At 39.5% G+C, this 27,176-nt stretch overlaps 2 protein-coding genes across 2 annotated transcripts; one reads left to right on the top strand and one right to left on the bottom strand.

Moving 5' to 3' along the window:
* Nucleotides 1-334: 334 nt before the first annotated feature.
* dedd1 (death effector domain-containing 1) lies at nt 335-16,865 on the bottom strand. Its single transcript, XM_053624883.1, has 6 exons — nt 16,761-16,865; nt 15,450-15,941; nt 14,209-14,313; nt 13,911-14,039; nt 2,029-2,416; nt 335-1,477 (listed from the first exon to the last, which is right to left on the bottom strand). The coding sequence occupies exons 2-6, from the start codon at nt 15,904-15,906 to the stop codon at nt 1,471-1,473; spliced, it is 1,086 nt and encodes a 361-aa protein (XP_053480858.1). The 5' UTR covers nt 15,907-15,941; nt 16,761-16,865; the 3' UTR covers nt 335-1,470.
* Nucleotides 16,866-17,121: 256 nt separating this feature from the next.
* rabac1 (Rab acceptor 1 (prenylated)) lies at nt 17,122-24,519 on the top strand. Its single transcript, XM_053624896.1, has 6 exons — nt 17,122-17,256; nt 17,781-17,853; nt 18,561-18,770; nt 19,917-20,014; nt 20,202-20,303; nt 23,937-24,519. The coding sequence occupies exons 2-6, from the start codon at nt 17,783-17,785 to the stop codon at nt 24,023-24,025; spliced, it is 570 nt and encodes a 189-aa protein (XP_053480871.1). The 5' UTR covers nt 17,122-17,256; nt 17,781-17,782; the 3' UTR covers nt 24,026-24,519.
* The last annotated feature ends 2,657 nt before the right edge of the window (nt 24,520-27,176 follow it).

Genomic DNA, 27,176 nt, shown 5'->3' with positions numbered 1-27,176 from the left:
CACTCTGGTTCAATAAGCGAGTGCACGGAAATAAAGAAAGTGCACGGAAACGTGATTGGCACCGGATCAGGTTTTAATTCTACACCTGTAAGAAAACTGAGAACAGCAGCAGGCTATAAAAACCCGATCCACAGGAACACTGAGGGCAACTGCTTGTGGCTGGTCCTGGACCTCACAAAACTCCACTGAGACACTTTGCTCTTGTCCGACCAGATTTCATTAATGTTATTTATTAATTAATGAACTTAATTTTTGTTAAGGTTTTCTGAGACGACAAAGTGCGGAGCACCTATTGATAAAATCTGACCAAAAAAATAGTACAATGGAAAAAAGCGCTTGTGATAGTATTTTATTCAGAATTAAATTCGAATTTAAATATAAACGTCTATACCTGGGTTCATTAAATTAAAATGTTCAACAAAAACAGAAGGAAAAAGTAGCACACAAAAAAAACAAACATATTGACCAGACACACAAGAGTATAGACGAATCGTTACCTATGACTGTTTCTTTTTGTTTACATTGTCTTTAAACGATACAAAGATAACATATGTATTAACCTATATATTCTTAATAATACTAATAATAAAAAATCCTATAAAGGCTCAGTGTGGTTGTGACTTAAGGTCAAGAAGACTGCAGCTTGTCTGAATCATCTGTTCGAGTGAAAGTGTTCATATAAGAAGCCCTTTCACTAGAAATGACTCGTTACTTGTCTCCAAGCATCTCTGACACATTTTTGGACCTGGATCTTGGAATGCTGGTGTTTACTGCACAGATGTTCGGTTACATCTGGTCCATAAATACCCATAATTACCAGGTAAACTAATACCACTGTTATGTTTCTTCAGTGTCCTGCTATAGTGAGCACACACACACACACACACACAACATAAATCAACTTGTAGAAAACAGACACCTTACCAGTATAGGGATATTTTTTATGATTAAGTTGACAAATAATGACCATTTTTGGAGACCAATCTTGGTACTTTCAGAACAATACCGTTGGTTACAAAGTATTTAATTAAGCTCAGTTTCCTCTTCTTCAATGTAGATGCCTAATCAACACAATTAGAGCAAAATCATGGAAAATTCTTGTTACCCAGCTACCCTTAACATAAAATACAGAACCCGTTTTAGTTGGGTCTCCCTTGTTTCAATGTGTGGCGTAACAAAAAAGACATTGTAATGCACAGATTACCAGCAGCACAGGAAGCTGCCCACAACTTATGTGTGGTCTGAACGTGTGCACCATCGATTAGCATTAAAAAAACGCATCTACAGGAAACATTGTACCTGTTTGGTAAAGTGTTTGTGTTTCTTTCAGCCATACTCGAATTCAAATCTCTCTTTATATACTCTCAATCCGTAGACAGCCCATCCTGAACGGTCTTGATTAAATTAACTCAAGAACACCTTTGTTTTTTTTTCTTTCGTCTCTCTTCTTTTTGGCAGCTGTTATATTTCTCAGGGCCTGGGAACAAAGGAACAAAAATTAGTGCACATAATTAAAAGGAACAAAATTAGTGCACTTTAGGGAAGCCTGACAAACATGGCACTTTATTTACAATGAAAATGTACATCATCAGCATTACATACAGTGATCACACTATTAATGATAAATCATTGGTTAAAAAAACAACTTTCTGCATAAAATTAGTGTTAGCTGGCCAAAATGGTCTCAAATGAGAAAAGCTGATGTCATCTACTGCCCCCTAGTGGCACAAATTATCTTTACGATGCTTTAAAAATGGGTCAGTTATCCTGAACAGGTTTTTACATTAAAAAAAGAAAACACACAGAAATCACTCTTGATAGCAAGTTTCCTGCACTAAATCCTAATTTAAGGGCAGGAGCTGCCTTTTTAAAATTACTTAAAATAACCACACAATGACTGACTCTTAAGTTAAGAGTTAAAGGCTGTTTCAGTAAAGCACCTGGAAAAAGAACTCAAACAATGGGAACCAGTGTCCTTCTCACTAATCAGCCCTTGACCACTGTCTGACGGCGAGGACACTTTCTTACCTGTACATTGGGCCACTTGCTGTGCTGTGAGTCTGGTTGCTGAGCAGAAGCTTCCTGCCGTCTTCATAGTCGTCCTGGTCGACGCTGACTAACAGCCGCACGCCCTCTTGGCCAGCCGCTCTCTTCAGGGAGTCTGTGATGAACACGCCCTTGAGTGCCTCCAGCAGCGCGCCGCTCAGGTAGTCCGCCCAGAACGCGTCCAGGTTCTGCAGCTCAGAAAATTTGATGTCGCAGACAATGGAGCCGAGGTCACGAGCGCGCAGCAGAAGGCTGGCCCGGCTGAACAGTTCAAACTGGCGCTCCAGAGGCTGTTGCTTATCTGAGGAGACCCTGGCGCGCAGGGCTGACTCGTGCTCGGAGTACTCGGCCCGAACACGCAGCCGGATGTCTGCCATGAGGAAAGAAGAAAAGGAGGAGAATGGAGGAAAAGAAAAGAGGAAGGAAGGGATGGTGAATAGAGATGGGAGGGAATGGGATAAGTGGGGGACACAGTAAGAGGATAGTATTTAAAAATAAATAAATAAAAAAAAATCAGAGAGGCCAGGCAAGCAGGATGAGCCGAGGGTATTAACGAATGAGTAGAAAAAAAGGAAAGGTTGCAGTAAAAACAGGAGTAGATGGATAGGCAAGAGAAGAGAGGGATAAAAAGGTTGAGAAATAAGTAAGAAAATTTAGTCAATTATCAAACAGACTCAACAAACATATCAACAAACAATAACTTGGCTCTTGAGAGGTCTTTGTTCTTTCACAATAAGTTTTACAGAATGCAAGAGGATAGGATTTCTTGACTGAGTACTTAATGGCCTTAAAGTGAAACTATTCTGCTCAGGAGCATTGTGGCTGCAAGCAGCGTGGAGCTGCTTCTGAACTCAACAGTGGTGACTGAAACCTGAACTGAAATGATTAAAACATTCATCTGGTCCAGATGAGGATACAGCTGAATGTTTAGAAATACATTCAGAGATTACGTCAAGAAAACCAAAACAAAACCGAAAAAACCAAAACAAAAGGAGAGTAATGATTTCAGTTCTAGGAGTAGACAGTCAAGAAAGGGTTAACACTCTTCAGCTGAGCAAATTCTGAGTGAACAACGGATCTCGCAGAAGACCATTGGCTGTTGTTACACTTTAGAGATGGACAGGAATATTTTAATTGAGCAAGCAGAACTCAAAAAGGTGGGTTTCAGGTAACTTTCACTGATGGCACACAATGCCAAATGATTTCCAGCACTTTGGGGGATACAGCATTGTTTGGTACTGGTCCTCTGCATTGTGTTGAATTTTCGACTGTCCCGTTTTAACCTCGCACCCATTTTGGACTCACAATTCATTTTGGGAGCTTCAGCATTAACAAGTCCACCAACAGAGGGGCTAAGTTTCAGTTAATTCAGTGTAATCAATAAACTAAAACGCAGCTCCCCAATACTAAAAAAATTCACTTATTTCAAGGTGGACCGTCATTGAGCAGAACTGGTCTTTTGATTGGAACTAAAATGTTTCAGAGGCCAAGCAGTCAGAAGTAACACAGACTAGTAAAGCATGGCGCTACCTTGTGGTCATTTTGAGAACAGGAGGAGGAACTGATGTCATGCAACAGCACAGGGCACAGAGATGGCAAGATACGATTGAAAGATACATACTGAACCAGCGCTTCGTTGTGATGTCATTTCCTTTCATGTCATTTCATGTCAGAAGAGGAGTGGGCCCATCGATCTTCAGAACACTGCTGCAACACAAATCCAACCTTCCCACCCTCAACCAACTGTACTCGCTTTTTATGTTTGGTGACTTAAAAGCGAAAGAGTATCTTAGGAACTCAATGGATACATGGAGTGCAATCATGAGACTCAAAGTTTTGTTGTTTTTTTTTTTTAAACAAATTCAGGAGGCTGTTATGAGAAATCCCAAGAAAATACATAATTAACTGAGCAATTCATAGTTATTGTAAATATTAGAGATTGTGATACTTGTCCAACAGCATCTGCTTCAATATGATTCTAATACAGCTAGTTTATTATGTATGAAGGAATAATAATAGGATTTGAGATAAAAATCCATCACTACAGGAAGGCTGAATGTGATTTGTAAACATTAGCATATTAAACCTCCCTGCACATCACTGTTCATTTGTAACTACTGTCTGCAACAAGCACTTCTCATAGACATCAAATAACACATTAGAAAATACTACAATGGAAATTTACCAGTGAGAATTCTGACTAAGATAAGAGCACAAGGAAAGGCAATTTCTTAGTTCTTAATTTATATAACTCCAAGAGAATAATGAAAGCATACACATCACTGTAGGCTTTTAGAATTGAGTGTAAAAACAGGTAACTAGTAAAACATCAATATAAATGAGATTTTTTACCCCCTGGATCTATCTCGTTCAAAATATTCCCCACAAATAATAAATTCAAAGTTGGTTTGCACACAACAAACTGGAAGCATATATTGGTTAAAAGCTTCTTTTTCTTTTTTCTCTTTTTTTTTGGGGGGGGGGGGGGGATTCTCCAGAAAAGGTCCAATGACAGTGTACATTCAGTGCACTTTCCATTTTGTTCCATTCTAAAGCACCCCGAATGCTGTCATGCAGCGAGGACATTATGCTTTTTTGCATTATTTAAAAAAGAATAAAGTAAAAAAAAAAAAGTAAAAAATGAAAAGAACAACATCTCCATCAAGCTTCCACCTTCACTTCCGCCACTTTGTTTAGGCAGAAGACTCAGTACAAAATACATGAACCAACAGTTTTTGTCTAATGATGGATTATGTGTTTACTGTTTACAGAGAATCAGACAGGAGGTCATTTGAGCAAAATTACATTAATCCATGATGGTAAAGTAAGGTTTTCTAATTTCTAAATAAAAAAACAGGTCATTTCATTTTTCCAGCAAAACACAACCTTTAGGCACAATTTTACGAGGAGCTGCTCCATGTGAAGAGCTTCCAGACTATTTCCATCCCTCTTTTGTGATGAACAACAAACCAAGACGGAGGGAGAGAGAACAAGAGCAGGAGGCTGCTGACCAACCACTCGCTATTTTATCTCGTTCTTTATGTTCGCTCTCTCCCTCTCAAAGTATGTGAGGATGGCCAACTTGTTTTGTCCCTGACACTTGAGTCAGTCTGTTTTTCAACTGTGGACACAAAGGAGAGAGAAAGAGACAAGCAGAGTTTGGGATGAACGTTTTCCAAAGGCTGTTCCTCTGTTGCGGTCAAATCAGGCAATTTCATAAGCTTCAATTTTATATGGGTAGAAATAAATTGAATTTGCAGTCCCCCTTCCAATGATATTTACGTCTACATTTTTTTAATTAATTTGATTTTCAGCAAGAGCTCTGTTTGGTCATTTTCCTCAGAACTGCTCACAAAATGAAAAATTGGACATTTCTCAAGGTTGAGCTACTACTCAAGGCAGATTCAGGTTTGTTATTGTTATTGACTTCCTCAGTTTTGATCAGTTCGAATGACACGCATTCAGGAGAACCCTGATAGCTGTGAAAGAAAATTATATTGTTTTAGAACAATTTTCCCATTATATGAAGGTTACTTTCCCACTTAGCAGCGATGAAAACACAAGGTAGAGATCATGTTAAGAAATGTTCTGCCTTTCTTGAGTCAGTTCTGTGGCCAACAACTTTCTCCAGAATTCTGTACAAGTTCTTTCCCCTAAAGTCTACTAATAGTACACAAATAAAAACAGGTCTTTTGGGGAATCATGGTTTGAGGAAGTGGACTATAATGGTAACATTCAGCACTTTCACCCCTCCTCTTAACCGAGTGAGGAAGGTAAAGTTTTTACCTTAGACATGGACCAGGCCTCATGAAGGAGAGCACGAGTGAGAATGCACTTGGCTTGAGTATGATCGCACAGAGAGGACAGCGCACACCCTTTAGTGTGGCGTGCACTCTCTCTTTCTCTATCCATTCTCCTGCTTTTCCTACCCATTCCTGAGTCAACCTGCTGGAATCAAATGTGGGGTCAATAGAGCAAAGAGCACTTTCAGCACGTTCAGGAGCAAAAGGTCAAAGGTCATTCATGGTAAAGCAGGACTGTATCTTAAATGGCAAGATTCTTTTAAGAGTATAACCAACATGTTGAAATAATGGAAGAGAAATATCTTCCGTTCCAAAATAAGGTCTTTTTTTTTTTTTTACGTGATAAGACAAAAGGACTGTGTTACATAGAAAATAATAAACTTTTTGTTTCATCTCCAGGTACAGGTACATCTCATACTAAATTGTTTCAGAAATGAAAATAAAATCTAAGATAAAACAAAGGCAACCTGAGTAAAGACAAAATACAGATTTTAAATGATAATGTTATTTATTGAAGCAAGAAAGTTATCAAATACTAACTGGGCCTGTGTGAAAATGTATTTGCCCCCATAGTTACTAATTCCCCAGATCTATGAAACTGCATTCATAATGGGGTTCAGCTGGACCAGACACAACCAGGCCTGATTACTGCAAACCCTGTTCAATCAAATCTACACTTAAATAGAACTTTTTCATCAACATGAAGTTGGTTAAAAGGTCTTAACCAGTAACACACTATGCTGAAATTGAAAGAATTCCAGAAATTATGAAAAAGAAGGTGATTGAAATACATCAGTCTGGGAAGGGTTACAAAGCTATTTCAAAGGCTCTGCGACTCCAAAGAACCAGAGTGAGAGCCATTATCTACAAATGGAAAAACTCGGCACAGTAGCGAACCTTCCCAGAAGTGGCTGACCTTCCAAAATTCCTCCAAGAGCACAGCAATGACTCATCCAGGAAGTCACAAAAGAGCCAAGAACTACAGGCCTCTCTTGCATCAATAAAGGTCACTGTTCATGACTCCATTATCAGAAAGACACTGGGCAAAAATGGCATCCAAGGAAGAGCGGCGAGGTGAAAACAACTGCTAACCCAGAAGAACATTAAGGTTCATCTGAATTTTGCCAAAACACATCTTGATGTTCCTGAAACCTTTTGGGAGAATTTTCTGTGGATTGATGAGTCGAAAGTGGAACTGTTTGGTAGACAGGGGTCCTGTTACATCTGGCATAAACCAAACACAGAATTCCACAAAAAGAACATCATACCTACAAACAAGCATGGTGGTGGAAGTGTGATGGTGTGGGGATGCTTTGCTGCTCCCGGGCCTGGGCAACTTGCAATAATTGAGGGAAACATGAATTCTACTCTACCAGAAAATCCTAAAGGAGAATGTCCGGTCTTCAGTCCGCAAGTTGAAACTGAAGCACAACTGGACTATGCAGCAAGACAATGATCCAAAGATTAGGAGCAAGTCCACCTCTGAATGGCTCAAAAAAAAATTAAGTTTTGGAGTGACCTAGTCAAAGTCCTGACTTTAACCAGTTGAGATGCTGTGGGCAGTTCATGCTTGAAAACCCTCCAATATGGCTGAACTAAAGCAGTTCTGCAAAGAAATTCCACCACAGTGCTGTGAAAGACTGATCTCCAGTTATCGGAAGCGTTTGGTTGCAGTTATTGCTGCTAAAGGTGGCGCAACCAGATTTTAAGTTTGAGGGGGCAATTAGTTTTTCACATTGGTGATAGGTGTTGGATAACTTTTTTTGCTTCAATAAAAAATAAAGACTGGATTGTGTGTTTACTCAGGTTGCCTTTGTTTTATGTTGTATTTCGTTGGAAGGTCTATTTAGTATGACATATACACAAAAACAGAAGAAATCAGGATGGGGCAAATACTTTTTCACAGCACTGTGCTTTGGCGAATGTTTTAGTGAGAACAAACCAATTAAATAAAAACAATTCATGAACTGAAAACGTCATTCCATAAAACTAAGAATAAAGAAAATGGGTTATCATTTAAAAAAAAAAAAAAAAAAAAAGCCTCATGTACACTGAAAAAGCGGGTTAAAAAAGAGCTTGTGGCAGACAACACTGGGTTAATGCTCCCAACACATTGACTGCAGTGCATTTCCATCATTTACAATGAGCTGAAATACTACGCATGCTCTTTTGGGTTCCCGATATTTAGAAGCTTGAGCAGTAATGAGGGAAAGTGAATGAGGGCAATATCCGGCTGCACAAGTACTGACAGCGCATCAGCGAGATTCGCCAAGTTCAGATATAGAGTAGAGAGTTATACTCTAGAGAGCCTTAAAGCGTTTGCTTTCATTCAGAGCAAGTGCATTTCATTTACTGTCCCAGCATTATGTTATGTTGAAAGAGTGTGAGAGAGAGAATGAATAACGAGAAGAGTTAATGTGATCATGCAGAATGAAGATGTCTGGGAAACTGAAGCGAGACTAAAAAACACTGGGAATGACGTCTACTTCATGTAAATATCTCACATGGGAAAGAAAGCAATCATTTAGATATAAATGGAGTAGAATGCAAAAACAAGTTAAAGGTCCACTAAGTAATATAGTCACACTTCAATGATGAGACCATCGGTTCCTGCCTCACCAACAACAAACTACCTCTTACAGCTCTTTTACGGGGCAAGGTTTGGCCAAAACAGAGGCATGTCTCAGATATGAACAATTTTATCCCAAAACTTATGATTGTCATTTATTTATTTTTTGCATACTGACCAGTATTAAGTCCAGCACTGCTGGGTGACAATTTATTATAACCACAATACAGGGTGTCCCAAAAGTCTCCAAACAAAGGGGAAATTAAAACTTTTTATCAAAATGTCTTCCAAACTTTGTTTATTTCCCCCTTAATATAGCCTTTATGAATGCCTTTGACAAAAGAAGAATGTATTGAAATCATTCTCATGGTGCATCAGGAAGCTGTCTCAAGGTTGCGATGGACTTTAACAGGAAACGCGGCAAGCACATCACACACACGACACTGTCACCAAACTTATTAACAAATTCAAAAAGACTGGAAGTGTTGTGGACGTCCACGAACATCCACTGACGAAGGCACAACCGACGTGGTGCTGGCCAACATAGCCCCCTGTGTATGGAGGCTTTTGGGACGAGCTGTATTTCAGATTGAAACAAAACAAAACATTTGAGGGCAATATTAAATACATAAATACGACTTTATGAAAGAATTCATCTGCCAAGCCTTGGAAAGGCAACAGACAGCTTTTTTGTTTCTTGCATATACAGGAAGTTGAAGGAGATGGCATCAAAGACAATGTGCCTTTTTTTTGGACAGAATTTACTATGTTGGCAGACATTTTTTTTAAACAAAAATAATTGCCTTCTAACTAATTAACGTGGGTAAGATCCAAATTGTTAAATTAAGACAAATGTTCGGTGATTGCAAATAAATGTGATATCTATTCCTTGGAATATTCATCAGCGTTACATTATATTTGGCTAGTATTAGAAGTTTATATGAATTCTTCTAACTGCAAATGAATCTGATTTGTTCATCATTGTATTAGGCCTCGTATTGCAGCTGCTGAAGACGGATGAATGAACGAATTAATAAATATTTTAACCACCTGATATTTGGGGGTTTTAAGACAAGTGCTCTGTTTACATCTAGACACAACTGAAAACCTCCTGAAAAGGACAAAGCCTGGAAACTCAAACACATGAACTATATGTTGGTAATTAGGATAATCTGAATCAGCCACCCAGTGCACCTGTGTAGCGTGACTCTGAATATGGATTTTTCCTTAAGTATATATTGGCAGCTGAAATGAAGTCACCCTACAGCTTTATTCTGTAAACACCGTATATGCGTCACATACGCTGTGTGTGTAAAAATCAAGCATTTAATTCGTTTCCTGAGAGCACAAAAGTGTCTAATGGTTCATCTGATCCTTGACTCCTCGATTCTTGACAGCCTGTAGTGTTGTTGAGTTCATAAACCACTTAATTTTTATCATACAGTATATAATAAACAAGTATAATACTTTTCTAAGCACCATGTAGTTGTGGTTGGTACAGATTACAATTCTTCTGGTTCATAGGTTTCTCTTAAATAACTTTCAAGGACTACAATGCAAAACACACACGGTTCAGCCCAGAACCTTTCTGGACATATTAACTCTCAATAAAATTATGAAGTTAATGAGAAGATTAAATACAACTGGTCTGTTTATGGGCATTTGTAGTCTCCAGAAATGGTCTATTTTAGAGTACTGAGTGATACTTTGATGATGCGAGTACGCCGAAACATAAAAACAAGAAATATTTTTTATAACTAATTTTAGAATCAGTAGATTAAAGCTCTCCAGCTGAAATGACTTTTAAAAAAGACTTTCACAATTATAATTCATTTTCTTTTTACGTATTTTCATTTCAGATTTACAATTTTATAAATCTTTTACCATTTCGGTAGGTTACGTCAGTAATTATTTCTGGTTTGTTTCACCTGTGTTTTAGCCTGTTCAACTTGGGGGAATGCACCAGTTGCACATTGTTACAGCCATAATGTTGACTGCATAACCAATCACCAAACCTTTTCAGACAGTAGCTGCCCTAAATGTTGCAAAATTTGAGGTTCCCTATGCCCCTCACTTTTTATTACAATGCTAATATTAGAAATATTGATTTTGTTTTTTAAACTTAGTGGACCTTTATCACCACACAGCCCATACTTCTTTTTATTTCCCAGTGTCTAATGCAGTAGTTTGTTTACCTGGTATGGCGGAGCGGCATTAAAACATAGCAGCAATTTGTAATTATGTTGAGGCACTCTTTCTTGCCCACTCCTTTACCCATTTATCACCCTTTCAGGCTGTTTGAACAGAAAATACGATTCACCAACCATTCTGACACGTTCATGTTCATTTGCGCAAACAAAACTGATTACTTGGTAAGGTGCCTTTAGGGGGATGTGGTGTGTTTTTGATGTGATGTATCTAAAGGCTTTAGAGCAGGGGTGTCAAACTCATTTAAGGCAGTGGGCCACATTATATTTAGTCCAGTGTCAAGTGAGCCAGGCCAATGAAATGTTTAGTCATTTATCAGCAGTTTATAAAAAAAAAATATACATTCTGAATGCACAAATAGATTGAACACACGGTGGGGTCCAAAAGTCGGAGAGCACTCATGAAAACGCTTCTGTTTGGCATTATTTTCTAACTTAATTGAACAATTTTCATTACAAATTATATTACTGACAACAACTTGAGTGAAAAGTTGAATCTTTGAAATATTTACATGCATTTCAAAGTTTCTTAGCATTTGGTACGTCCCGTTTTGCACTCGAGCCGGTACGGACTCTACAAGTTTGTGCAAAACCAATCCGATCCTATGATCCATTTGAGATCAAATCCATCGGAGTGTCGTCTGAACACGTGCTTCAAAAAAAGAGACTAGACATGAGGAAAATCTGACCTTGTACAAAGCAGTTAACATGATCTTTATTACTAATATGCTTTCAAAATTCTTAAACCTTCTGTGTATTTCCAATTTTAAATGGAGAGAAAAGAAAAGGAAAAATCCCAGACTTTAAATGTGGTCTCTGACTTTTGGACCTCACTGTGCGTGTCCTAGAAAACAGATGAACAGACTGCAACACAGATTAATAGAACTTTATCATTTTGTAGTGTTAAACCCCGGAACTAAAATGGCCTTAAATGAGATTTTATGCAAAAATGTCTAGCGTGATAATGAAGCATTACATTTCATTAGCACATTATGACAGCAGTTGAGTTTATTGCTCTTTTTTGCCGCCTAGTAGAATAATAGAGACTAGCTCCCCCCCATCTTTCAATTCAATTACGGTCCTCAAGACACATTTTAATTTAGAACACAGATTGTAAATTCATTTAGCTGGCTGGTTGGTTTAAAATCTTTATCCCATATGTTCGACACCTCTGTTTTAGATAAACCAGTGAGTGAAGCTTCTGTGCTCTTGAGTTTTCCTTGAAGAAGTACACAGGTCAGCAGTCTTTATGCAAGTTTTTATAAATCCTTTCCTAAAGAGTTGAAAGAGCTGTCCAATACAACATTCTTTTAAAAAGAGACATAAATTAAAGTAACGTAATGACCCATTTCATTTCAAGTCTTTTTAACGTTATGCATATGTGTTTTCATTTCACAAGCCATTAAACCGTGACTAAAGCATTTTCCACTAACAGCCCGGCACGGCTTGGTATCAAAGTTGAACCTAGGGCAGTAACCTGACAGAATGCAGGTGTCCATTTCCCACCATATACAGCTAGCCATGACAGTAGGAGGAGTTTTTCTAGAGGTTTTCAGGTGATGACTACTGAGACTACTTTTTTTTTTTTTTAATGAAATGACTGAAATGAAAGCAAGCATGTCTAATTTGATGTTAGAATATGGGTGGCACTTAAAATGGCTGATTTTACTTGACTCATGTACAAAAAATGCTAAATATGGGTGAATATCAATAAGAAAATAATCTAATCTTAACATTTATGCTGTTGTATAAAACTACGTTGTTGCCTACTAAATCCACCAGACGAAGGACTTTTGAAAAGAGAAAGTCACTACTGAAGACTTTTGTGCAACCAGATTCCAGTCAGAGACATGAATCTGAATCATTCATGTCTCTGACTGTTTGTCCAACATATGTTTTAGACTATTTTCAGCACTTAACTCCTGCTTGTAAATAGTACAGCGGACAACGACAAAAAAGCGGGATCCTGGTTAATTTGCCAAGCTGGGCCGCACAGTACAGTGGAAAAGTACTACAGTTTTTAGTCAAGCGCGAAATTCTTTCTACAACAAGAGATGCAGCTATGATGCATATTTGTAGCTCTAGCCATATTCCTTCTAGTTTCACTAGTTTTTTTTTTCCTTTACTAATATACATTCACTTGACATTGTTGCAACAATATACACCCAGACTCTTCAGTTTTAATCATTTTAATAAACAGTGTCCCAACTTTTTTTTTTTTTTTTTTTTTGGTTTGTTAAAGATTTACACATCACTTACACAGCAGGTTGTTATTAACAAATGGACAGGCACTTAAATGTGCTAATCTGAACACTAGCTGAGTCAGCGGTCTCGCTGTAATGAGCAATGCAGTGTGTCTGATTCAAACACTGAATCATCCTGCATCGTTAAGGCATAAAATGGCCGCCCCCCCATCTCTGACAGCCTGGTGCGCCTCTTAAAGACGGAGGATGTCAGGAGACAAAGAAGCTTGCTTGCTAAGTGTATTTTTGGACAAAACACTGTACTTTCACTGCAAGTAGATGAAAAATTAATGCAAGCAAATCATTCAAACCAATACGGTGAAGGATCAGAATGATCAGAGTATGCTGAATGGGTTTTGTAGAGACTCGGACGCAAATCCTAAAAGAGCAGATCATCTACAACCTAAATCACTTTAATACGTGTAGGTAAAGGAGTGAGTCTCTCTGATTGTGTGAAGGCAGTTTGATCTAAAGCAAAATGTAAAGATGAGCAGCAGGCAGTTCAAAGTGGTGAATGAATAGAAGAACACCATGGAGGGGAAAACAGGTTAGACAAATATGAAATTCAAATAGTAATAATTGATCAGACTAACACATTTAAATGTGAAGCCATTTGGTAGGTCTGCTACGAGAATGGTCATCTGTAATTTACATTATATATATATATATATATATATATATATATATATATATATATATATATATATATATATATATATATATATATATAATTTTGCCATATAAATGGAGCACTTTCATTTTGCTAATTGTTTGAGAGATCGGGGCTAACAACAGGTCGCACAAACATTAAGAAGAGTGCAGATGACAAGCAAGTCTGAGAGGAGAATAGGGACATTTGTAATCGTTGTTTAATTTTGTTTACATATACAGGAAGGAAATAAGTCATGATGAAATCCTGATTAAATCCGAACTGTGGAGAATGACGAAGAGATGAGCAAGGGCACAAACAGAAAGGTTTAAAAGAAAGATGGAATTGAAAGAGATGGCGAGGATGAGAGAGATAAAGGTAACATGGTCTTACCGCAGGTCACTTTGTTAGGTACAGGCTGAGGTAGGATTTCTGACGTATCTCTAGCCTTTCTTGTCCGGCCTCGTCCTCTTCCCCTTCTCCTTCGTGCTGGTGCAGATGCTGTGACAGCTGAGCCAACACCTAATCACCAGATACGCACATATCTCATGACTGTTTCACATGTACTTCACAGGTGAGGACAAATCACAAGCCCAGGCAACAAGGACAAGCAGACCCTTGGAGAATTTCACCTGCCTGAAGAGGCAGGTTCGTGAATTTGTGACCAAAGTATAATATCATCTCAACTCACCTGCCCTCCACTGAGACACTTGTGTGTTTGCCAGGTCTGAGTGTGAACTTGCGTGTGTATGTTCTCTACTTTCCACATAGCTTACAGGTTCTCTCTCCGGTGACACTGACAGGAAGAATGCAAGAAAGTAAGGATGAGTTTTGCTTTAAATGACAACAAATGCTATTAAAGGAAAACTCAACCCTGAAACACATAAGATTTGTTTATATTGAAATATTTGTCAATGGTTGGTGCAGTATTGTCATTATTCCCGCGACTAGCTTGCCGTTGTGTCCTGCGCTGACGTCACAGGGCGATACTGTTCGTCAATTACAATGGTCTTTAATAGGAGAAAACATTTCAGCGCTCTCAAGTAACTGAAAAAAATTGACCTAAAATTTAATCATAAAATAAATTTTATTGGATTATTAGGGGCCAAGCACAGCAGAAGCATAGGCACCCTTTGTAATTGCTAGTATTCTTCTTCTTCTGCTCGAGTCTATTGCAGCCAATAGAACTGTACATAGTCTGAAATGTTACCCTAGCCAATTTGAAATCGCTATCTCAAACCCTCTAACGCCATGTTTATGCGAAAAACCTTTGAAACAAAATTATTTTTTCCTTGGATTCCTCAGCTCATGTCAAGTCTAATAGCATTTTCTGTCATGAACATATTTCTGGTCTTTTGAATTTTCTAAAAACCTACTTTTTCCAAACGCCTCCAATTTTCACAAAATTTCACAAAAAATCTGCAGACCATCCCAAATTCAAGTTGATTAATCAATCCGTTCTCGAATAATGCGTAAACGAATTAGCCGATGAGCACGCCGGATTGGACATGAGGCTATATCTGCGGATCACTTTGGCGCATTCAGACCAAATTCAGTATATGTCATGAGCTATCATGACTTCAGGGAACCTGCCGTTTCGGAACAGCGCCACCTAGTGCTCATGAGATATGAAGAAAAAAAAACAAACATATTTTTGCTTTTCTGACCATTTGTCCAATTTTCACCAAATTTGACATGAGTTTCGTGTTTATAGACCAAACCAAACTGTTGGTCATGCTCTGATGCTTGCTTCTACTTTGCCTCTGTCGTGCTTGGCCCCCTGAATTGCTGCTTGCAGCTATCTGTCCTTTGATAATTTTCCATGTTTTGTGTGGGTGTGGGTGTGTGTGTATGTATGTGCAAGGGGGGTGGGGGATGTGGGCTTAATTAAAAGCACAGCTGCTTCAAATTTACGGTTGCTCCATTGTTTACCTGTTCTTCTTTTCTTGTTGGAGACAAATGGTAAGAGGTCGTGCCGTGTAAGAATTCGAAGTAGCTGCAACAGAGGTTCCAGATTTGCTTCATTCAAGACGCCACGTCTCTCCAGTTCCAGCAACAAGGCAACACCGCTCTTCGGCGTGCAGCGGGCAGCGAAGGGACCCGGCTCTCCCCTAGGACATATCCGGCGCCAAGCCTCCAAAAGGCGCGGGCAAGGAGAATTTACAGGCAAATCAGAGTCTGGCGAAACCTCTTCAGTCCAGTTTTCTGGATCTAGAGGATGCCTGGCAGGATAGGCTTCGTCGAGAAGGAATGACAGGACTTCAACGTCAGTCTCCGTCAGCTGCGAACCCACGATTTCAAAGACTTCATGAAGAGACAGCATGTCATAGTAGCTCAAGCAGTCAGTCTCCTCCCAGTACAGAGAGTACCTCAGAGAGCATGCTGCCATGGTTCACTGCTGCCAAGTCTTCCAGCCAAATGCTTCTGCAACAGCAAAAACAAAGGAAGATTCTCATTATTAAACGATATGCTCTCTTGATAAGATTATCAGCAGCAGTCAAATACTAACTTGAACAGCCAGACTGCTAACATCTATCTTGAATGCTGCGTAAATAGCAGCAGAAAAGTGATGTACTAATGTACAAATCAATTCTGAAAACATTGTGATTATAGAAACAGAAAAAACTAACGCCCTATCGCACGGACAATGCGATATGTTACATCATAGCATCACGTGTCCATGTTACATAATGTCGTTTTGAAAGTGTAAAGGCCAAATGATGTAATTATCTAGTTATTTAGCTCTGTGTGACTTTGTGCGACTAAAAAAAGAGTCAAATTTGTATTTTAGAACTTTATATTGACAAAAAACAGGAACTGTTTGCTAGGTGTTTATGTCTAGTTAGCTAATCCCCTCACTCGCTAGCAAAACAGTGGTTTTCATCCGGACTTTTAACTACAGTAGCTAACACGACTGTCCTTCTCTTCTTCCTCAGAGCCGTAACAACACAGCACTAAGACGCGCTGTGGTGGACAACACTCTGTTACATTTACAGAAATAAACGTCAGTCGCTATGCTAGGCTAGTTTACCGTACAGAAATAAACGTTAGTCGCTATGCTAGGCTAGTTTATCTGACTAGCTCACAAGCAGCTGATATTCCAGTGACGTCAAACTGCTGTATATCTCTCAGACTCTTAGTTGAGCTTTCAAAACGAAAACATGAAAGGCTTTTACTTTATTTATTGATTCACTTTTACACACGTAACCACCTCGAAATATTTAGGCATAATTTACCACTTACTTGGGACAAACTAAGAAGATGACCACGGTCAAATTTCTAGAAACATCCCTTCACGGCAGTGGGCGGTGACCGTGCTGAAAAACAACACACATTGACCAATCACGTGTGGGCAATAACAAAAACATTGACCAATCACGTGCGCGTTACGCTCTAAAGCGTGACGGTCAACAACAGCCGCCATGTTGGTAAGGGAAAGTAATTAACGCTTTGTAATATCTAATAATTAGTTTTGCTCCTTTGATATAAAAAAGATTTAATGTAATACTTGCACTCGTTGGCCGGTTTCTTTAGGACCAGACAACGAGTGCAAGGAACGTCTGTAGAAGCACTAATACCGTATTAACTGTCCTCAGTGTGCGTTAGTGTAGTACTACTAGAGGGCGATAGCGAGCCAGGCACAGAAACCTCACCGAACAGGAAGAGAAGAAACTAAAGCTGTTCCACATCAGCACATCCGCCTCGCAACGGCACAACGAAAACATCGCACATATACACAGTAAGAAGCTATTGTTTTAGAAAATTGTCGTTTTATTTACTGTTTATTCATCAGCTGTCATTGGTGTTGATAAACATTATACAGTAACTTAGCTTCCTGTACTAGATTCCATCACATTGGTACAGGAGTGCTGGTTTATTTATTTATTTATTTATTTTTGCTTATATATTTTTGCTATATATATGTATGTATGTATGTATGTATGAAGTAACTGTAACTTATATATAATATTATATATAATATAAGACAGCTCCCTATTCCCTTTATACACTAAATGTGTTACAATAATGGCGGTTTACAGCTTATTTTGGGAATTATATGTCCATTACATACTCATTATATACCCATTGTGCCTAAAGTCCCACACCCATTCAGAAGTATACAGTGTGAGACTGAAAGATATCACTCATCCACATCAACAGCCCACAGACTTTGTTTTGTTTTGATAAAAACGTTGAATTCAACGTCACTACGTACGTCATACAGTCTGTTACTCTCTGTATGTGTTTGATGCGTGTGTGTAGAAATGGAGGCGAAGGCGGGTGACCCTTTCGACAGTGGGGCAGAGGAGCTTCCTGCAGCACGAATGCTCAGCAGGTGAGAAGTTAGTTTTATTACTTGAGGCATAAAACATGATCGAGCATGCTGTTCTAGGAAAATAATCAACCGGCCATTGAGCGATACGGACAGACGCAAAGAAGAGTTGATTATTTTCCAGTAACAGCATGTCCTGAGTTGTTTCATTCATTTGCCAGTAATTGGAATGACGTGTCATACTTTTTTCATCCATGCAGCTTGTCTTGTTTATGAGAAAGTTTGTTGTTATTATAGCGACGCTAATGTATTAACGTATTAGAACGAGCGCATTGATGTAAACCTTGCAGCCGGTAATCTGTAAAATAATCAAATTCTTTTCCAGTATGGCTCTTCACATTACCACAGTGCCTATTTTTACTTCTGGTTTATGGATCATGTTATGGTAAATGCACTTATATAGTGCTTTTTTAATCTTAGTGGTTCTACAAAGCACTTTACACTGATTCTCATTCACCCATTCACACTCACACACCAATGGTAGCAGAGCTGCCATGCAAGGCGCTAGCCTGCCATCGGGAGCAACTTTGGGTTCAGTGTCTTGCCCAAGGACACTTCTACATGAGGAGTCACGTGGGCCGGGAATCGAACCGCCAACCCTACGATCAGTGGCTCTACCACCTGAGCCTCAGCCGCCCATTATATTTTCTACGAGCAGGAATGTGACGGGATTATCCTCTCCATCTGTCCCTCTCTCCTTGTGTGCTTAGACTCTTTCCTAAAGGCTTTTCCGGGAATGTGGCAAAGGACTGGCTGGACCGTCGACGGAAGTCTATTAGGCCCTGGGCCAGCTTTGTGGATCAGCGCAAGTTTTCCAAACCAAAGAACTTCGGTGAACTGTGCCAGCGTGTTCTGCGAAACCTGGACACATTCCACAGCAACTACACCTTCATCTTCCTCGGGCTCATCCTCTACTGCATGTAAGAAATCTCTTTTTCAGATTGTACCTCACTGAATGAAGCGAGAAGAAGCGCTTCCGTTAGTAATAAAAACCTCTTGAAGCCTGGATTTGTTTCTTTCTTGCAAGTGCGCACGGACGTTCACTTAGGATTTTCTCTGATATTTCCCAGAGCTATCTTAATTTGAACTGATATATAAGTGGTGTAAATTACTTTATCCAAAATGCCTTTAATCTATTTAATGTAATTATACTCAGAGTGTAGAAGCCTTTGCGGATTAAACTGAAGTCAGTGAAGGAGTGATCTCAGCCTCAGGCGCTCTGCCCACTGAGCATCTAACTTTTGTATACTTTTCTGATCAAAAGCTTCAAGATCTTGACATCTGATTGGCTGCACGTTTTTGTATACGCAGACCGAATTGCTCGTTTGCAATGGTTCCAAAGTTTTACCCACTGTGTCACAATGAGCTCTTCGCAGCAAGGTATAGTCACTGGTTTGAAAAACGTTAATTAGAACCAGTTAGTGACGAGTAAATGAGACGTGAAAGAAGCGTTGCTGGAAAAAAGTTTAGTGATGAAAAGTACCAGATTCTTTAGATACTATGCTATACATTTACTTAATACTGTTTTTAATAATGTGTATTGTCCATGTATTCTCCAACCTCATCAGGCATTATAGGAGAAGACTCAGAGCTGTTATCTTGGCGAAGAGAGGTAGCACAAAGTATTGACTAAGAGGGTGCCAATAATTGTTCCACACCTGTATTAAACAAAGAAATATATATTTTTTAGATTAACCTGTGTTTATTTGATATCCAGGAGAGCAGGATATCAAAAGGTTGAACAATAACGACAAATTTTCACAGCCGCGTTTGCTCATATTTACCAAGGGTGCCAATATTAGTGGAGGGCAGTGTATGTCTCACTTATTCCTAGTGGGTGGATCACTACGAAGCATCACTGTGAAACAAAATATAACCACTATAAAAACTCATTTTTAGCCTTAAACTAATCACTAATGGTTGACTGTTGTTGCCATTCAGTCACGTTAGTTACTTATCCTGACCTTTTAAAAGCAAGGAATTTAGCTTTTAAAACTTGGCCTTTCCAAATTTTTCACCGAATACCCTTGATATAAACGGTTGTTTCCTCTTTGTGTTTCTCATAGTATCAGCTCGCCCATGCTGCTGATCGCTTTGGCTGTATTTGTTGGTGCCTTTTACATCATCCACCTGAAGTCACTGGAATCCAAGCTGGTTGTTTTCGGTAAGTGTGTGTGTGTGTGCGTATTAGTGTATCTGTGTCTGAAAATGCTTGGGTGGGCTTTTTTCTTCCTCTTCTTCTTCTTCTTCTTGAGTTTATTGACTTTCAGTAGTAAATGTTTGAAGTAAAGTAAATAACAACCTGCTGCGAGGCCTGTGAGTATGTCAGAGCGTGCTGTCCTTTCCGTCAGGTCGGGAGTTGACTCAGGGTCACCAGTTGGGACTGGCCGGAGCTGTGTCTTTACCCGTGTTCTGGCTTGCAGGTGCTGGAACAGCGGTTTTCTGGGTACTGGGTGAGTATATAATAAAATTATGTAATAAAAAAAAAATTGAGGACGTCAAAGATCACAATGAAGAATAAGTTTACTGCAGCGTAGCAGTGACAAAGTACATGCAGCACTTCGGGTTGATCAGAGTCAAGTGAACATCGAACAATATCCGCTCAGACTTGAATGGTTTTTCAAACCAATTTTCCCGCCCCTACTGTAAATCACTAATAATAATAATAATAATAAGTAAGTTTATTTTTATATAGCACCTTTAAAGCAGCTTCTCAAGGCACTTTACACAATAAAAAAAATACAAAGAAAATAAAAATATACACGGATAAAAACACAGTGTACAAAAAACAGACTTGAATACAGGATGGTTAAAGCCATTAAGAAAAAGCTAACCTAAAAAAAAAAAAAAAACAAGAGTTTTTAGGTTAGATTTAAAAATGCTTAAATTCTGTGCATATGAGCAGGAAGTGCATTCCAGAGTCTAGGAGCATAGGACGAGAAAGTCTTTCCTAGATCCTACAGATCGTACCCGTGTCTGTGGGACAGCCAGTAAACCAGCTTGGGAGTATATAAAGTTAAAAGCGCAGACAGTGCAGATAGTGAGGGGCCAGACCGTGCAGTGCCTTGTATGTGAGCATAAGGATTTTAAAATCAATGTGAAACCTGACCGGGAGCCAGTGCGAGGATTTCAGTATCGGAGTGATGTGTTCATTTCTCCTGACACCAGTCAGGATCCTAGCAGCAGAATTTTGCACACATTGCAGTTTATTTAGCGTGGCTTTAGGAACCGCAGCAAGAAGTGCATCGCAGTAATCGATACGAGAAAAAAACCAAAGTGTTGATAAGCCTTTCAGTCACAGGAAAAGATAGCATAGGGTGAAGTCTAGCGATATTTCTGTGATGAAAAGAGGAATTCTTGACAGTATATTGGGTCAAAAGAAAAACTCGAATCAAATATAACTCCTAAATTTTTTTAAAATTTAGTTTGGAACTCCAAAACAGAGCCGTCTACGTTTAACGTTATTGAACCAGCTTTACAACACAGATGAGGAGAGTTAATAAGCAAAACCTCAGTCTCATCACTATTAAGACACAAAAAGTGTTGAGACATCCATGTTTTTATCTCAGAAATGCAATGTGAGAGAAAAGAAACGTCCGCATTTTGACCAGGCTTCGAGTGAGTATAAATCTGAGTGTCATCTGCATGGAAGTGATAATTAGGCCTGAGTAAAAATAAAAGAGCAATCCAAGAGGAAATATGTCAATGCTAAAAAGTAAAGGGGCCTAAAATTGAACCCTGAGGGACACCAGTAAGAACAGAGCCAATCTCAGACCTGAAACAAACTGGCGGCGATCAGAGAGATGAGATCAGAAACACCAAAGACAGGTTCAAGTCGGTTGAGGAAGAGGTTGTGATTGACAGTATCGAAAGCAGGGCTAAGATTAAGAAGGATAAGGATGGAGAGAAGCAGAATCTGAGGCTATTAACAGATCATTGGTGACCTCGACCAAAGCTGTCTCTGTACTATGAAGTTTACAGAAACCAAGACTGAAAGGGCTCGAAAAGATTGTTAACGGTAAGGTGATCGTGCAGCTGCAAAGCCACAACACGTTCTAAAATTTTTGCCAAAAAGGGAAGGTTTGATATGGGGCGATTAATTATTTAAATTGTCCAAATCACCCCATTATGCTTTTTTTTTTTGGAGCTGGGGTTACAGCAGAAGTTTTCAATGCTGCTGGTACAACACCTGTGTGCGGAGAGTCGTTAATAATGCTGAGAAATCAGATTTAAAACGGGCAAAGTGGTTCCAACATTAACTTCTGACGAGTCGGTTTATAGTACGGAAGAGATGCCTGGGATTGCGTTGATTATTCTCAATAATCTGAGAAAAGTAAGCAGATCTTATAGACTCGGTTGCAGCTCTATATTCCCCCAAGCTTGAAAAAATACACGCCACTTGCGCTCCGTTTTACGACAAGCTGCCTTCTTGGAGCGCATGGTTGTCCATGCAAGAACGAGCAACAGTGACACTGCGTGACTTCGAAGGAGTCCAGATTAGAGGCGAGAACATTATTCAAGTGTTAAAATCTTCTCTCCAAGACGAGCTGATGAGAATCCATGAAGAGAGGAAACGACAGAGTGCGCAAAATCTGTCGGCTGAATTTATTTCCATTTATGAAAAGTAAGCGTGCGTGAATACGATGTACAAAGAAGAGGCAGTTCCAGATGAAAAAAGATGGAAGTCTCGCTGTAAATGTTAAATTTAAGGGTAACAGTTGAAGCGATCACTTTCCTTTCAGTTGTCACATCATTGTTGACGTTACTGGTGGGGTGATCGGATCGTCTCTCTGAATGATAATGATGATCAGGTACCACTCTGTTCAGGGATGGTTCTTGATGTCTCACTGCCGGTCCCACGCTATACCGTTGAGATCATACGTTTACAATCGCCTTGCAGAATCTGCAAAATGTTAATAATTAAATAAATTTAAAAAATAGGGATTGCATTTAGTTGTTTATTTAGTGCTGCCCTGAATAAGATATTTCACATAACAGATGTTTTACAAATAGTCCACAAGACACAATACTAACTGAATTTACACAAATGAACCCGTTCAAAAGTTTACATACGCTTGATTGTTAACACTGTGTGTCGTTACCTGGATGATCCACGACTGTGTTTATGTCTTGTGAGAGTTCTTCATGAGTCCCTTGTTTGTCCTGAGCAGTTAAACCGCCCACTGTTCTTCAGAAAAATCCTCCACATTCTTTACTTTTCCAGCATATTCTGCATATTTGACTCCTTTCCAACAGCGGCTATATGATGTCGAGATCCGTCTTTTCACACTGAGGACGACTGAGGGACTCGTACACAACTATTCCATAAGGTACAAACATTCACTGATGCTCCAGAAGGCAACACGATACATTAACGGCCAGGGGGTGTAAACTTTTAACAGGGTGATCAGTGTAAATTGTTATTCTTTTGATTAAAGATCCTGTCCTTCAGAAGCTACATGAGATATTTACATGTTTCCCAGAAGACAAAAATAATAATTTAAAATTTAAAAAGCACCCCCCCCCCCCCCCCCCCCCGCAAGCTCTTAATGTATCATGTTGCCTTTTTGAGAAGTGAATAATGTTTGCACCTTTTGTAATAGTGTATGAATCCCTCAGTTGTCCTCAGCGTGAAAAGATCCACAACATAAAAACAGTCGTGGATCATCCAGGTATGATGATCTCACCCAGTATTGAGAATCAAGCGTATGTAATCTCTTGAACTGGTTCATTTGTGTAAATACAGTTATTGTGTGTTGTGCACTATATGTAAACATCTGTTATGTGAAACAACTTATTCACTAAATCAAAAACGAGATGCAGTTTTTATGATCGCTCTTAATAATTGAAAAAAATCAAATAACATTTCGTAGATTCTGCAACGTGTATGTAAACTTATCATCTCAACTGTAATTGATTGAATGAAGCCTTTTTGGGGGGTGAGCTTGTTCTAACCTTGGAGTGGAATCTGCTACGAGGCAGTCTGTAATTTGTATTAATTAATGATTACAATGCAAGAAATGTTCAACAATTTGAGCGTGTCCCCTGATTGATCAGTCGTGTCTTTGTGTCCTGTATCCACTCAGGAGCTACGCTGGCTGTGATCGGTTCGCACGCTGCCTTCCGTGAACTGGAGCAATCCGACATGGAGGAGCTCCTGATGGAGCCTGTCTAACTCCTCAGCACATTGACCATTGAGCTTTTTATTTATCCAAATGTCTCGAGCGCACATCGTTACTGCTTTCTACTAGGTTGTGCCGAGCGAACGTAATATTTAATCGCTGATTTATAGATAAACCGTTATTCAGGAATCGTTTCCGTTACAGATCCGATTCTTCAGCTTCAGATAAATGACGTCCAGCAAATAGATTTTTAAGTGCAGACTGACGCTGACTCACTGACAGAATAAGTACACCTTCGTGGGTCTGCAGCGGATGCTCCGCTCTATCTGTTACATATGGAAGGACTGCATGTGAATCATGCATTAAAAATAAACTAATAGAAATAATGGAACAAATCAACGCTGGAACATTGCAGGGAAAAAAAAGGGGGTGTGTGTTTTCGGGTTTTTTTCTTAATGGTACTTCCTCAAACTCTGCTTTAGGAATAGGATTGGAAAATTATTCAGGAGTGTTTTAGGGGTTTTGTGAAAATATGCCCCCCCCCCCCCCCCCCCCCCCCCCAAAAAAAAGAAAAGAAAGTAAGCTAGTTTTGGTGTATGGGGAAAAAAAAAAAGCTATCCATGGTGCCTGTCGATACTATCATCGTGGTGGTGTTTTCTGATCTTGAAAATAGAGTATGTATGACCTGCAGTATCAAAAGTGCTTTTATTGCAATTCTTTGCAGTCTTTTCAATTGCCAATTTTTTTTATCGTAATATTTTTGAAGAATCTTTTTTGTTTTTTTTGTTGTTTTTTTTTGTTTTCCTACATTTCTGTTCAGAACTCATCTTTTATCTTCTGTGTTGCATTTTGATCAAAAGGAAAGTGCAATAAAATCCTCTGCCTGTAAAAGACCGTGCCGTGTTTGATGTCACTGCTCGTAATTTGCTGGGATGAGTTGAAGGAGAATAAAAGCCTTTGTAATCCTGCAAGGTCTTCCATCAATAAGCATCGAGTTACAAGCCTTCTGCATCCTGGTGCTCATTTTTCTTTCTCACACCCTCTTTTCTGCCTCTCCTGCCTGACTCCTTTGACCTCATTGACCCCCCCCCCCCACCACCACCACCACGCCTGCCTAGAATCTACTTTTTTTTAGGTTGCCATAGTGATGACCTTGGAGAAAAGACTCCCTCACTGGCTTTAAATTATACTGCGGCAAAAGATGCCAGCGATCGATACTCCATTACAGTGGTGCAGTAAGCAGAGGGAGGGAGGGGATCCCACTGCAGTGCACTCACCAACCATCTACAGGACTGTGTGTGTGTGTGTGTGTTGGCACTGATGCCAACTTCTGCAAGTCATGACTTAGTGCTGATACAGAAGCTTCTAGACAAAACCACAGACATCAGCATAATAATAGAGAAATCTTACACATTTACTGCCTTAGAAGTACTTTTGTGCTTTATACACTATCCCACCAATATGATTTCCAGAAACACACACACACACACACACACACTAAGTGTTATGTTCATGTACACTGCAAATTTCTCGTTTTTATCTTAAGTAAAATCATTATTTAGGCTCAGTGACCCATTAACACACACAACCCGTGAGGGAAATAAAGACACAGATTGTTCTCGGTTGTATTAAATGTTCTAGATGTTTTATTGGTGTTGATTTCATTGCTTTCATACACATTTTCTCTACAATTTGCTATATTTAATGTTCGTCCCTTTCTTTAGTCTCACCCCCCACACCTTTCTGAGATGGACACAGCCATAAGCCGACTGCTACAGCGCGCTGTCCCCAAGCATTCACACGCCCATACATACAACCTCTCTCTCTCTCTCTCTTTCTCTCTCTCACGCACACACACACGCACACATTCACACAGCACAAGACCTGGGGCGCTCCACACACCAGACCACACGTGCGTTTCCTGATAAACCAACAAATAAAGGCCCCAAACACACCAGGTTCTCTGTAAATGACCTGTAGAAATCATAAACCAAAGGAAACTCTTCTGTTGTGTGGCATGGACGACTGTTCTATTACAGGTATAATGCATTCAGTTCACTCAGGTGTGATATAATAATAGATAACTTGTTTTGTTTTTTAAAAAAAACAAAAAAAAAAACAATACAGAGCGTTTGAGGGGAACGACAAGCGGAGCCTGGTGTGTTTGGAATCATAATGGCAGTAGAACCGGAAACATACCAAAAACATTAAAAGTACATCCTGATTCTATACGTAATACCTGATAACGGGTGTGTCCCTGTATCATTTGCATCTAGTTATAGACCTTTTTTTACAGTCAAACATGCAAGAGAACCATTCTTTCTTTAGTGCTTTATGTATCCGTTGTGTTTTATTTAGTTGAATATTATTGTATATACGGTTTGCTTCTAAAACACACAATCTGAAGTTGGATTTGAAACAGGGTTAGCAGAGAACACAAAGACAGAGAAAGAGATAGAGAGAGATATGAAAAACCCATGTTTACGTTTTCATGCGGAAAGAGCCAACATGGTTCTCTCCATCTTCAATTAACAACAACAACAACAATGATAATAATAATAATAATAATAATAATAATAATAATAATAAAGCAACCAGTCAGTGAACGACCCTTCCTTCCTTTCAAGGTAGCATCACGGCAAACTACAATGAGAAAACCAAAAAGGACAATCGACATGATCGACGTCAAGAGAAGAAAAAAGGAAGGTGTGGACTTGTCTTCTCCCAGACAACAGGAGACAGCAGGAGTAATTGACCAGAGTGTACCGGTGTCAGCAGGTGGCGTCCCGCCGCAAGTCATGTGACCCACATACCCGTGTGCAATTGGAGGACAGGCGGAGGGAGGGATAGGAGGAGTAGAAAGGCATGGAGAAGGAGGCAGAAGAGGAGGCAGGTGGATGTGAGGAAGAAGCAGGGGGCTGGGAGCTTTGTTAGCAGAGCATACACACACACACGCTCACACACGCTCCTGATTAGCACTGAAAGCTCCTCTCAGATCTACATAATGATTATGCAGATGCCATTGGTAAATATATAACAGACATTATGTGCACACCCGTGAAAAGTCATGCAAAGAGTAATATTCGGGGTGATGGGAGCAGCGCAGGGACTTGGACGGTCAAGAGTTTGGAGGCTGCTTTGTAGTTTTCTCTTTGGGACAGGCATGGTGTTGGCTTTAAGTTGCTGTCTCTTTGAATGGGGAGG

The sequence above is a fragment of the Ictalurus furcatus genome, chromosome 1, assembly GCF_023375685.1.
Source record: "Ictalurus furcatus strain D&B chromosome 1, Billie_1.0, whole genome shotgun sequence".
NCBI lineage: Eukaryota > Metazoa > Chordata > Actinopteri > Siluriformes > Ictaluridae > Ictalurus > Ictalurus furcatus.
This window is presented reverse-complemented; position numbering and strand designations above follow the sequence as displayed.

Coding starts and splice junctions, on each gene's coding strand:
- dedd1 (XM_053624883.1), bottom strand. CDS start 15,906: ATGGCAGCATGCTCTCTGAGGTACTCTCTGTACTGGGAGGAGACTGAC. Junction 14,040..14,208: donor AGTGTCTCAGTGGAGGGCAG/GTGAGTTGAGAT, acceptor TCTGGTGATTAG/GTGTTGGCTCAGCTGTCACA. Junction 2,417..13,910: donor ACCTAACAAAGTGACCTGCG/GTAAGACCATGT, acceptor TCCTCATGGCAG/ACATCCGGCTGCGTGTTCGG.
- rabac1 (XM_053624896.1), top strand. CDS start 17,783: ATGGAGGCGAAGGCGGGTGACCCTTTCGACAGTGGGGCAGAGGAGCTT. Junction 17,854..18,560: donor GCAGCACGAATGCTCAGCAG/GTGAGAAGTTAG, acceptor TTGTGTGCTTAG/ACTCTTTCCTAAAGGCTTTT. Junction 18,771..19,916: donor GGGCTCATCCTCTACTGCAT/GTAAGAAATCTC, acceptor TGTTTCTCATAG/TATCAGCTCGCCCATGCTGC.